The sequence below is a fragment of the Bos taurus genome, chromosome 27 (genome assembly GCF_002263795.3).
Source record: "Bos taurus isolate L1 Dominette 01449 registration number 42190680 breed Hereford chromosome 27, ARS-UCD2.0, whole genome shotgun sequence".
NCBI classification, from domain to species: Eukaryota; Metazoa; Chordata; class Mammalia; order Artiodactyla; family Bovidae; genus Bos; species Bos taurus.
Window position 1 is genome coordinate 34347316 of NC_037354.1, and position 13987 is coordinate 34361302.

The 13987-nt window shown below is 37.0% G+C and overlaps 1 protein-coding gene across 6 annotated transcripts in view; it reads left to right on the plus strand.

The window, feature by feature from the left end:
- ADAM32 (ADAM metallopeptidase domain 32) overlaps nt 1-13987 on the plus strand; it is a 174065-nt gene that overhangs the window by 101189 nt on the left and 58889 nt on the right. For 5 of the 6 annotated variants that reach the window (XR_003032923.2, XM_059882234.1, NM_001046250.1 and 2 more), the window contains 3 exon segments: nt 422-620; nt 9339-9444; nt 10716-10896. Coding sequence is in view for 5 of the 6 variants with exons in the window: in XM_059882234.1 (XP_059738217.1) it covers nt 422-620; nt 9339-9444; nt 10716-10896 (486 nt within the window). In the remaining variant the exon portion in view is untranslated. 6 annotated transcript variants of the gene reach the window in all.

Below are 13987 nucleotides of genomic sequence, written 5' to 3' on the forward strand. Positions count from 1 at the left end.
TTCTATTCTCAGTTATTTTGGTTTCACATTTTCATAGAATTACCGATATTCCATACTTTAAAACTATGGTTTGAATAAGTATATTTTATTTAGAAAGTACCTAAATTTCACAATTTTCCCTAAAGCAATAATTATCCCAAGCTAAAAGCTAATTTTCCTGCCTTCTAGCCAAAACTTGGGCTCTCATTGTATCATGTTTGTAATATACTTTTCCTTGTGCATATTCCTTACCTCTTGTTTTGGTTGATAACATTCAGTTTTTTCAATATGACTATTATAATTTTTATAAGAGGAAGATACTGAGAGACACTAATGAATAAGTACTTCATCAAGCTATACATGGAATTAGAGCAAGATTAAATATTGGTAAACACAATAATCATATATAATGCTTTACTTTTTATATTTTAATTTCTACTAGTTTATGGAAGCAGGTGCTGTATGTAGGCCCACTGCACATCCTGAATGTGATATTCCTGAGTTTTGTAATGGAAGCTCAGGAATGTGCCCGGCTGATATAACTATACTCAATGGACAGGAATGTGAAGGAGGAAAAGCTTATTGTTTTGATGGAGGCTGCCAAGATATTGATGCACGTTGTGAGAGTATATTTGGAAAAGGTATTGTTTTGTAACATCTATATAGTTGGTCCTCAATATTGTCATTAACATTACCAAGACAGTGGTCAATTAGATATATTTAAATTATTTATTCTGTTTAAAGTCTCTCTTTTGGAGAAGGAAATGGCAACCCACTCCAGTACTCTTGCCTGGAAAATTCCATGGATGGCAGAGCCTGGTAGGCTACAGTCCATGGAGTTGCAAAGATTCGGACATGACTGAGTGACTTCACTTTCTTTCTTTCTATAGTTCCTTTTAGAGAAGGAAATGGCAACCCACTCCAGTGTTCTTGCCTGGAGAATCCCATGGACAGAGGGGCCTGGTGGGGCTGTGGTCTATGGGGTTGCAAAGAGTTGGACATGACTAAGCAACTAACACACACACAAAATCTCTTTTTAGTTTTTGAACTTCTTAAGAATATGTTTAAGGTGTATGACTTAATATTTTGATATGCATATACAATATGAAATAATTGCCATAGTCATCTGTTTAACATATTGCATGTATATACCCAGTAATATGCTTGCTAGATCCTAAGGTGGTGCACTTAAATTTTTGAGAAGCCTGTCTACTGTTTTCTGTAATGACTGTGCCAATTTTCACTCCCATCAACAGTATATAAAAGTTTAATTTTCTCCACCTTCTTGCTAATACTTATTGTCTTTTTCTCTTTGATAACACACTGTCCTAAAAGGTGTGAGTTGTGGTTTTGATTTACATTTCCCTGATGATTAGTGATGTTGAGTCCCTTTTCACGTATCTGATGGTCATTTGGCTTTTATTTGGAGAAATATCCATTTAGGTCCTTTGCTATTTTTAAATCTCTTTATCTTTCTTATTTAATTATGAGTAGCATATTTTAGAAATTAATCCCTTATCAGCTATATGGTGTGCTGATTTTTTCTCCCATTCTGTAGGTTTCATTTGTGATTTGTTGCTTACTTTCTTTGCTGAGAAGTTTTTTATTTTGATGCAGTCCTTCTTGTCTATTGTTGCCTGTGCTTTTGTGTCATCCAAAAAATATTGCCCAGATTAGTACCCAAGAACTTTCTCTCTCTCTTTTTTTCTAGTATATTTATAGTTTCAGGTAAGTTTAAGTCTCTTCAACCACCAACTTTATTGATACACAATTGACATATAACATTAATAAGTTTAAGTTGTACAACTATTGATTTGGTACTTTTATATATTTCAGAATGATTACCACCATAGTGTTAGCTAAACTTCCATTATGTCACATAATTACCATTTCTTTTTCATGGTGAGGACATTTAAGATCTCCTTTCTTAGCAACTTTCAGGTATATAATTTGATATTACTAAGTATAAACATCATGCTGTGTGTTAGATTCCAAGCAATTTTTTCATGTTATAACTGGAAATTTGTAACCTTTGAACACCTCCCCATTTTCCCCACCTTTCAGCCTGTGATAACTATTACTCTACTCTTTGTTTCTCTGAATTCAATTAGATTCCGCATATAAGGGTTATCATAGAGTATTGTCTTTCTCTGTCTGACTTATTTCACTTAGCATAATGCCATGTTGCTTGGAGTCCATGTTGCTGAATATTTATATCTCATGTTTTCTTTGCTGATTCACACTGTCAGGAAGGGGGAAATTTCCCATCCTCATTGACTTCTCTGGTTCTTTTGCCTGGTCAAATAATTAAAATGACATAAGACAGATTAACTGGAGAAATAAAATTTTAGTTCATACATATGAGAATCCCACATAACATGAGAGACTCAGAGATCATATAAGAGGTTCAGAGACAGAAAGATAAAATTAATTGTATATGTTGTCCTGCACTAAGGAATGAGATAGGGTCCTGGGGCTTTTAAGGACAGGAGCATCATTCACAGGATGATAAGAAGAGCAGATGTTTGGTAATTATATATTTGCCCTGCCATCCAGATCGGGCCAGTGAGATAGAATTTATCTTTGATAATAAATCTTTTTCTGGGGGAAAAAAGTCCCTAACTTAAATTCTTCTAGGTAGTTAAGGGAAGGGTAGTATATATATATATACTTTTTGATAGCCTTTAGCTCAAAATAATCCATACGCCAGAGTGGTACATTTTTTAATTGTTTCTTTTTCTGTGCAAAAACTTTTCAGCTTGATGAAGTCCCACTTTTTATTTTTGCCTTTGTTGCTAATGCTTTTGGTGTCATATTGAAAAAGTCATTACCAAGACCCATGTTAAGTAGGTTTCCCCTTGTGTTTTCTTCTAGGTGTTTTAACGTTTCTGTTTTTGCCTTTAAGTCTTTATGAATTCATTTTTTTTTGAGCTGTGTGAGGTTGGGGATCAATTGCATTCTTTTGCATGTGGCTGTCCAGCTTTCTCAAAACTATTTGTCGAAGAGATTCTCCTTTCCTCATTGAGTATTCTTGACTCCCTTGTCAAATCTTAGTTTAGCATATTGTGGGGGCTTGTTTCTGGGCTCTCAATCTTATTCTATTAGTCTTTTTGTTTATTCTTATGCCAGCACTATAGTGTTTTAATTTCTATAGCTTTGTTATATAATTGTAATAAGGAAAGTGTACCTCTAGCTTTGTTCTTTCTCAAGATTGCTTTGTCTATTCAGGATCTCTTGATCTTTTCAATTTGTTTTTTATATTTCTATGAAAAATACCTTTGGGGTTTTGTTAGGGATTACATTGAATCTGTAGGTGGTATTGGGTGATATGGACTTCTTTTTTTCTTTATTTATTTGACTCTCTCAGGTCTTAGTTGTGGCACACAGGATCTTTGTTACAACACAGAGACTCTAGTTGCGGCACACAGACTAAGTCCTTGCGGTGTGCAGACTTAGTTGCTCTGTGGCATGTGAGGTCTTAGCTTCCTGACAAGGGATCAAACCCATGTCCCCTACATTGCAAGACAGATTCTTAACCACTGGTCCATCAGGGAAGTCCCTACATGGATATTTTAATGATGTAAATGCTTTTGACCTGTGGTAGTGGAATGTCTACCTTTTTGTGTCTTCTTAGAGTTCTTTCATGAGGATCCTGTAATTTTCAGGCTATACATCTCTTACTTGGTTAAATTTATTCCAAAGTATCAAATTGATTTTGATGCTATTGGGAATGGAATTGAAAAAATTTTTTTTCAGCTGTTGTTAGTGTACAGAAATTCAACTAATTTCTGTATGTTGACTTTCTTTTTATTTTTAAATGCTTGATCATAGCTTTGGTTGAAGTCCAAGGTGCTTCTACTTTATTTTAATTATTTTTTCCCATCCCCATTAACTTCTCTGGTTCTTTTGCCTGGTCAAATAATTAAAATGACAGAAGACAGATTAACTGGAGAAATAAGATTTTAGTTCATACATATGAGAACCCCACATACATGATTTTAAATAGAAGCTCAGCAGGGTTTCTTTCACCATTAGCTTTGTTAGTAGTAATGCTTCCTAAAACTCACTTGACTTCACACTCGAGGATGTCCTCTCTTGAGTGACCACACCATTGTAGTTATGTGGGTCATTAAGACTTTTTTGTATAATTATTCTGTGTATCCTTGCCACATCTTCTTCATCTCTTTTGCTTCTGTTAGGTCCTTACTGTTTCTGTCCTTTATTGTGCCCTTCCTTGCATGAAATATTCCTTTGATATCTCCAGTTTTCTTGAAGAGATTTCTAGTCTATGCCATCTATTGTTTCCCTCCACTTCTCTGTGTTGTTTGCTTAAGAAGGTCTTCTTATCTCTCCTTGCTGTTCTCTGGAACTCTGAATTCAATTGGGTATATTTTCCCTTTTCTCCCTTGCTTTTCACTTCTCTTCTTTTCTCATCTATTTGTAAAGCCCCATCAGACAACCTCTTTGCCTTCTTGCATTTCTTTTTCTTTGGGATGCTTTGTTACAAATCTGTCCACAGTTCTTCAGGAACTCTACCAGATATAATCCCTTGAATCTATTCATCACTTACACTGTATTAGGAATGTGATTAGGGTCATACCTGAATGGCATAGTGGTTTTCCCTACTTTCTTCAATTTAAGCCTGAATTTTGCAATAAAGAGCTATTGATCTGAGCCACAATTAACCCAGGTCTTGTTTTTGCTGATTGTATAGAGCTTCTCCATCTTCATCTGAAAAGAATAAAATCAATCTGATTATGGTATTGACCTTCTGGTGATGTTCATACATAGAGTCCTCTCTTGGGTTGTTGGAAAAGGGTATTTTTTATGACCAGCATGTTTTTTTTGACAAAACTCTGTTAGCCTTTGTCCTGATTCATTTTGTATTCCAAGACCAAACTTGCCTGTTATTCCAAGTATCTCTTGAATTCCTGCTTTTGCATTCAAATCTCCTATGATGAAAAGGACATCTTTTTGGTTTTAGTTCTAGAAAGTGTTGTATGTCTTCAAAGAACTGGTCAACTTTAACTTCTTACACACAGTTGCAGGGGCATAGACTTGGTTTACTGTGATGTTGAGTGGTTTGCCTTGGAAACAAATTGAGGTCATTCTGTCATTTTTTGAGGTTTCACCCAAGTACTGCATTTCAGACTTTCATTGACTGTGAGGGCTGCTCCATTTCTTCTAAAGGATTCTTGACAATAGTAGTAGATATAATGGTCATCCTAATTAAATTTGCCTATTCCTATCTATTTTGGTTCACTGATTCCTAAGATGTTGATGTTCAGTCTTGCTGTCTCTTGCTTGAGCACGTTCAATTTACTTTGATTCATGGGCTTAATATTCCAGGTTCCTATGCAATATTGTTCTTTACAGGATCAGACTTTATTTTCACCACCAGATATATCCACAACTAAGCATTGTTTCTGCTTTGGCCCAGCCACTTCATTCTATCTGGAGCTATCAATAACTGTCCTCTGCTCTACCCCAATAGCTCTACCCCTCTTCTGACCTGGGGGCTCATCTTCTGGTGTCATATCTTTTTGCCTTTTCACACTGCTCATGGCCTTTTCCAGGGAAGAATACTGGAATGGGTTTCCATCACCTCCACCAGTGGACCATGTTTTGTCAGAACTCTTCACTGTAACCTGTCCATCTTGGGTGGCTCTACACAGCATGGTTCATAGCTTCATTGAAGGTGAAGCAAGCCCCTTTGCCACAACAAGGCTGTGATCTATGAAGGGGATTGTGCCTCATAGCATTTGATAATAAGGTAGAGGGAATCTAAATATACCATTTGGACTGTGGAAAGGCAAATTCTCTTACTTTGTAGACTTGGTCAGTATACTGGACTTATGGAAATATTTAACATGCAATTTAACATTTTCAACATATTGCCCTTTTGGTGTTTCCATATTACCATGCAAAACCCAGACTGAGCTGAGAGAAAGTCCCTAACATGAGACAGGATATTCAAGGGAGAAATTAATAATAGGGCACATTGGTATCTTTAGAAGGAATATTTTACTAATATTTGGATTAGTAAAGATAGGGTTGGATGAAGAATATTCCTAACCTGGTAGTCTCAGATTCACGACTGAACTGATTAAACACTGTCAATACTCAGAATAATGTTATTTGCCTCACAGTATGTGCACGATCACCTTTGATGGGCTAATGTTTAAAAATTGTAGAAAGAGATAGAATTAGGACAAGGCAAAAAATTGAGTGATTAAATAATATCATCTTAATTTTAATAATAATCCACTAAGGTAGATATTATTACCTACTTTTATATTTTATAGATGGTCTGTTGGACTTAGCATGGTTCATTCTGGAGAAAGTAACTTTGCTAGGTGGAACTCTTAAGATTTTCCCCATCATTACTGTGGTATTTTCTTGGAGATTCCTCCCTCTGAGTTGGATGAGAACCAGTGACTATATGGTGGACTATTGTCCCTATGATTAGTTTATACAGAAAATATGAAGGGATTTTAAAGACTTAATTAAGGTCCATAATTAGTCAACTTTGAATCAATCCAAAGGAGATCATTCTAAGTGGAGCCTCAACTAATAATATGAGCCCTTAAAAGATGAGAAATGTCAGAAGATTCTTTGGTTGGCTTGGGAGAAATCAATTCAGTTCAGTTGCTAAGTCATGTCTGACTCTCTGTGACCCCATGGACTGCAGCACGCCAGGCTTCCCTGTCCGTCATCAACTCCCAGAGCTTACTCAAACTCATTCATGTCCATCAAGTCAGTGATGCCATCCAACCATCTCATCCTCTGTCGTCCCCTTCTCCTCCTTCCTTCAATCTTTCTCAGCATCAGGGTCTTTTCCAAAGAGTCAGTTCTTTGTATCAGGTGGCCAAAGTATTGGAATTTCAGCTTCAGTACCAGTCCTTCCAATGAATATTCAGGACTGATTTCCTTTAGGATGGACTGGTTGGATCTTCTTGCAGTCCAGGGTACTCAAGAGTCTTCTCCAACACCACAGTTCAAAAGAATCAATTCTTTGGCACTCAGCTTTCTTTGTAGTCCAGCTCTCACATCCATACATGACTACTGGAAAAACCATAGTTTTGACTCAGTGGACCTTTGTTGGCAAAGTAATGTATCTGCTTTTTAATATGCTGTCTAGGTTGGTCATAACTTTTCTTCCAAGGAGCAAGCATCTTTTAATTTCATGGCTGCAGTCACCATCTGCAGTGATTTGGGAGCCCCAAAAAATAAAGTCTGACACTGTTTCCATTGTTTCCCCACCTATTTGCCATGAAGTGATGGGACCAGATGCCATGACCTTAGTTTTCTGAGTGTTAAGTTTTAAGCCAACTTTTTCCCCTCTCCTCTTTCACTTTCATCAAGAGGCTCTTTAGTTCTTCTTCACTTTCTGCTTTAAGGGTGATGTCATCTGCATTTCTGAGGTTATTGATATTTCTCCCGGCAATCTTGATTCCAGCTTGTGCTTCTTCCAACCCAGCATTTCTCATGATGTACTCTGCATATAAGTTAAGTAAGCAGGGTGACAGTATACAGCCTTGATGTACTCCTTTCCTGATTTGGAACCAGTCTGTTGTTCCATGTCCAGTTCTAACTGTTGCTTCTTGACCTGGATACAGATTTCTCATGAGGCATTTCTTTAAGAATTTTCCGCAGTTTGTTGTGATCCACACAGTCAAAGGCTTTGGCAAAGAAATAGAGAAAAACAATAGAATGGGAAAGACTAGAGATCTCTTCAAGAAGATTAGAGATACCTAGGGAATATTTCACGCAGAAGACCTAACAGAAGCAGAAGATATTAAGAAGAGGTGGCAAGAATGCATAGAAGAACTATACAAAAAAGATCTTCATGACCCAGATAACCACGATGGTGTGATCACTCACCTAGAGCCAGACATCCTGGAATGCAGAGTCAAGTGGACCTTAGGAAGCTTCACTATGAACAAAGGTAGTGGAGGTGATGGAATTCCAGTTGAGCTATTTCAAATCCTAAAAGATGATGCTTGGAAAGTGCTGCACTCATTATGCCAGGAAATTTGGAAAATTCAGCAGTGGCCACAGGACTGGAAAAGGTCAGTTTTCATTCCAAACCCAAAGAAAGATAATTCCAAAGAATGTTCAAACGACCACACAGTTGCACTCATCTCACACACAAAAGTTATGCTCAAAATTCTCCACACCAGGCTTCAACAGTATGTGAACTGTGAACTTCCAGGTGTTCAAGCTGGATTTAGAAAAAGCAGAGGAACCAGAGATCAGATTTCCAACATCTGTTGGATAATCAAAAAAGCAAGAGAGTTCCAGAAAAACTTTTACTTCTACTTTATTGGGAGAAATAAGCAGCCATTTTTGTGAGAGGGCCATGTCATTAGGACCTGAGCAGGAGTTCCTAGGGCCAAGAGCAACCCCTGGCAGATAGTAATAAAATGAAGCAACGGCTACAAAAAAATGAATTCTTCACAGCCAATGATGTTGGAAGAGGACTCTAGACTCAAATGAGGCTGTAACTCCGGCCAGGAACTTTATTTCAGCCTTGAGACCCTGAACAGATAACCTGAATGGGCTTTGCCACACTTTCAGAAACTGTGACATGGGTGTTGTTTTAAGATTTTGGTAATTTTTTACACAGTGATAGAAAGCTAATACAATAACAAAGGAAAAAGAGGTAAATATGTATGGATTGGCAATTTCGGTCCCTTCACTTCAGACTTTCTGAAGGTATGAAGTTTCTTTAATGAGTTTTTTTTTTTTTTTAATAGACCTGGCTTTTTATACATTCCTACTCAGAATCTAGGAGAACAAGAATAGTTTTCTTGTATTCTCTCTCTATTGCCTTCTTTCACAGAGCTCTCTTAAGATTTATACTTTTACAACTCTGGTTGTAAAAAAAAAAAAGTATGGTTCCTTGGATGGTAAAGAATCCACCTACTATCCAGGAGACCCGGGTTTGATCCCTGGATCAGAAAGATCCCATGGAGAAGGGAATGGTAACCCACTCCAGTTTTCTTGCCTGGAGAATTCTTTGAAAGAGAAGCCCAGTGAGCTACAGTTCATGGAGCTGCAAAGAGTTGGACGTGGTTGAGCAACTAACACTTTCACTTTCAATTCTCCTCTACCCTCATAGTATCTTTTGAGTTACAAATGACCAAAATGAATTAAAAGGAGAAATAATCATGAGCAATACTTTTCACTTCATTTCTCTCTTCTTAAAACTTCACTAGGGAACTTTTGAATAGATGACAATGATAGAGAAAAAAAGCAAAGAAACATATGAGGAAATTGAGGAGGTTTTAATTTAAATATATTTAAGTTTTAATTTAAAGGAAGTTTTAATCCAAATATATTTCTAACTTTGACAGGTTCAAGAAATGCTCCATTTGCCTGCTATGAAGAAATACAGTCTCAAACTGATAGATTTGGGAACTGTGGCAAATCAGGAGGCAAATATACATTTTGCCCATGGAGGTATGCTATGCAAATAGTGAAAATTCCTATCTTATACACTATAAAATTCTGTTTTTAGTTTTTCACTATGTATGTCATTAATTCCAATGGTTTCAGGTGTCATGTGTGTTCAGGAGTTAATCTGAAATCAAAATCTCTAGTCTTGACATCATTCTTGTACTACAGACTTATTAAATTTCAACCTGATTTTTAAATATTTATATGTAGATGATTACTAGGCTCCAAGATCTTATCCAAGGTTGAAATTAATGATAGCCATTGCACCTTTCCTGTCTGAACATACTCATTATTTTAAAAATGAAAATACTATCCCCATTCATTTGAATGCTTGCCCAAGCTGAAGACTGCCCAGTGTCTCTAAAATGAAGTTCAATTTCTCCTGTGTCTGAAGAGCCCGTTCTTTGATATTTTGGTCATGAATTTCTTTTAACAAATATTTTTAAAGAAACTACCATATGCTGGCCACTAGCTAGTTAGATACAAGTTAGCAAAACATAATGATGATCCTTGTACTCATGGAATTTACAGGCTGGTAAACATATCATCTGGAGAAGGAAATGGCAATCCACTCTAGTATTCTTGCTTGGAGAATCCCAGGGGCACAGGAGCCTGGTGGGCTGCCATCTATGGGGTCGCACAGAGTCGGACATGACTGAAGCGACTCAGCAGCAGCAGCAGCAGCAGCAGCAGCAAACATATCATCTAACTTTATGCTTCTTGTAACGTTACTTCTTAAGTAATGCTTATGCTGTGATTGTTTTGAAATACCTTACTTTGCCTGTTGAAATTCTACTAACTTGTAAGCTTGGACTTAGATGGCATCTTCTCTATGAGGTTTCTCTGACTACTAAGTTAGAATATATCTTCATCTTAAATATCTGTAAGAATCTGCTTATTTCATTCACAGCACATTTAATAAGATTTATGTCGTATTTAGTATTAGACTGTAAGGTCTTTGAGGGTAGAGGTCACAACGTAGTTTCTGCCCCTCTACAGAGAGATGTAAAATGCTTGAGTGACTTGTTTATTTGACAATCAGTACATCAATCTGTACAGTGAATAAAAAGATCATTAGTGTCATTGAAAGATAAGCATGTATCAGTGGCTTTATGTTTTACTTTAACTGTTAGTAGGAAAGTTTTACATTTCCTAAGATATATTGCCATAAATGGAGAACCATTCTTTATTTTTTTGGTCAAAGAAAGAAAATATGAAGCATTCATAATAAATGCCTACTGTCTAATAATCATATATTTTTATTATGTTTGCAGGAGTCTTATATGTGGAAGATTAATCTGTACCTACCCACTTCAAACTCCTTTCCTTCGAGACAGTGCTTCTGTGATTTATGCTTTTGTGCGAAGTACTATATGTATAACAATGCTCTATGAAACAACAGATGCACAAGATGCACTCGTGGTCAAAAGTGGCTCTATTTGTGATAAAGGGAGGGTAAATAGCTTAAAATCAATTAAAAAATCTGTTCTATTAATTTCCCTTGTGGCTCAGTTGGTAAAGAATCTGCCTGCAGTGCAGGAGACCTGGGTTAGATCCCTGGATTGGGAAGATCCCCTGGAGGAGGACATGGCAACCCACTCCAGTATTCTTGCCTGGAGAATCCCATGGACAGAGGAGCCTGGAGGGCTACAGTCCATGGGGTCACAAAGAGTTGGACATGACTGAGCGACTAAGCACACACTTGACCAAATAACCTCAAATATTTGGATAAGGAGAAAATGAGTAAGCTTCAGTTGGTCTCTGAGGGAAATGGGAGTGTTTGTTCCTTTTTAGAATTTCAGTGTTGTAAGCAAGGAATCTCCAAGAGTTTTGGGACAGGAGTGTGGAGGAGAGAGGTCTTGGGAATACTTGCAGTTAAATATTCCATAACTTGGGAATTCACTTTTATTCTTGGAGAAGAAAGAAGAAATCCCATTTAATTATATATATATCTTTGTGACCCAGTAGATAAGAGTACAACTTAGATGGTGCCTCAAGGAATAAATCTTTACCTCTTGGGTTTGACATTTTGAAGGTTACCCATCCAGTTTAAGATATCACAGCTGTGTGTAAAATGGGGATAATAATAATATTTACTCTATGGAGTTATTGCAAAGATTCAATGAAATGATACTACAAAGTATGTAGTACAATGCTCAACACATAGTAAGAACTAAATATAGGTTGGCTATTATTCTTGGTTGTTGTTATAATTGGTTATCTGTGAGAGCAAACAACCAAATATGGAGAGAGCATGGAATAAATTTACTTCAGAATCTCATTTAGTTCCTAGCCAGAAATTTGCTCATGAAGAACTATCATATAGTATAAAGTGTAGCCTTTGAAGACAGAAGCACAGAGATCTGAATTTTGACTCTTCCTCTTTACTTGACAGATGATTTTGAATAAAATATTAAATATGTAAAATGAATGTATATATTTTGGTGATTTTTGGTGATCTGATAGTTTAAATGAAGTTTACCACAGATAAAGTATATAGTCTTCATATTGACTTCCTCTTCATGCCTAGAAGTCATGAATATCTCCTTGAAGGACAGATATGCCAGGGAGCTCAGTAGATGTATTTATGCCATGGAGTCAAAGCAGTTAAAAAATGAGACACAGTCAATGGATGCTTTGAAATTATTTGTAATTTAGTAAGAACATAATCTTTTCTATAACATGGCAGTTCTTCTCAGTGAGGCCATATGAAAACAAATTTTACCACGTAGCTTTTAATGATACTATAAATCATATATGATAAAACACTCTCGGGAACTTTGTTTCTGTCAGTAATGTCATTAAGTAGCAGGACTTCGTCTCAATTTCAACTGAGGCAGACAAACAAATATAGTACATTCTAAAAAGAGTTGTTAGATGCACCGTGGGGGCCAAGAACTAATGAGAAGACTGAGCACATTAAAAGCTTACAGGGTTAGGTTGTCAGGATTTAGAAAGTGTTTGTGAGGTCATTTCTTTGAAGAGTATTGTACTTTCATGTTTAAAGGAAATCATTTTCTCATTATTTCATTTTAACCTTGAAACAAATCTTGAATGCTTTAGAAAAAGTATTATTGTACTCATTTAAGAAAACTGCAACTTAGGAAGTTGATATTGCTAGAAATAAAGAAGTTAGGAATATATCCTTAATCCTCTGATTATTATACTTTATAGTTAAAAGAATTAATATCTGGATATTAAAATATTCTGCAATAGAATGTTAGATATCTGTAGTAAAGTTAGATGAAAACTTCACATATCTTTTTTAGGGGACTCTAATAATGCCAAAAAATACTCAAACTACCACACAATTGGACTCATCTCATACGCTAGTAAAGTAATGCTCAAAATTCTCCAAGCCAGGCTTCAGCAATACGTGAACCGTGAACTTCCAGATATTCAAGCTGGTTTTAGAAAAGGCAGAGGAACCAGAGCTCAAATTGTCAAATTCCGCTGGATCATAGAAAAAACAAGAGAGTTAAAAAAAAATCTATTTCTGCCTTATTGACTATGCCAAAGGCTTTGACTGTGTGGATCACAATAAAATTGTGGAAAATTCTGAAAGAGATGGGAATACTGGAGCACCTGACCTGCCTCTTGAGAAACCTATATGCAGGTCAGGAAGCAACAGTTAGAACTGGACATGGGACAACAGACTGGTTCCAAATAGGAAAAGGAGTACGTCAAGGCTGTATATTGTCACCCTGCTTATTTAACTTACATGCAGAGTACATCGTGAGAAACCCTGGGCTGGAAGAAGCACAAGCTGGAATCAAGATTGCCGGGAGAAATATCAATAACCTCAGATATGCAGATGACACCACCCTTATGGCAGAAAGTGAAGAGGAACTAAACAGCCTCTTGATGAAATTGAAAGAGGAGAGTGAAAAAGTTGGCTTAAAGCTCAACATTTAGAAAACAAAGATCATGGCATCTGGTCCCATCACTTCATGGGAAATAGATAGGGAAACAGTGGAAACAGTGTCAGACTTTATTTTTTTGGGGCTCCAAAATCACTGCAGATAGTGACTGCAGCCATGAAATTAAAAGACACTTACTCCTTGGAAGGAACGTTATGACCAACCTAGATAGCATATTAAAAAGCAGAGATATTACTTTGCCAACAAAGGTCCATCTAGTCAAGGCCATGGTTTTTCCAGTCATCATGTATGGATGTGAGAGTTGGACTGTGAAGAAAGCTGCGCGCCAAAGAATTGATGCTTTTGAACTGTGGTGTTGGAGAAGACTCTTGAGAGTCCCTTGGACTGCAAGGAGATCCAACCAGTCCTTCCTAAAGGAGACCAGTCCTGGGTGTTCATTGGAGGGACTGATGCTGAGGCTGAAACTCCAATACTTTGACCACGTGATGTGAAGAGTTGACTTATTGGAAAAGACCCTGATGCTGGGAGGGATTGGGGGCAGGAGGAGAAGGGGACGACAAAGGATGAGATGGCTGGATGGCATCACCAACTCGATGCACATGAGTTTGGGTGAACTCCGGGAGTTGGTGATGGACAGGGAGGCCTGGAGTGCTGCGATTAGTGGG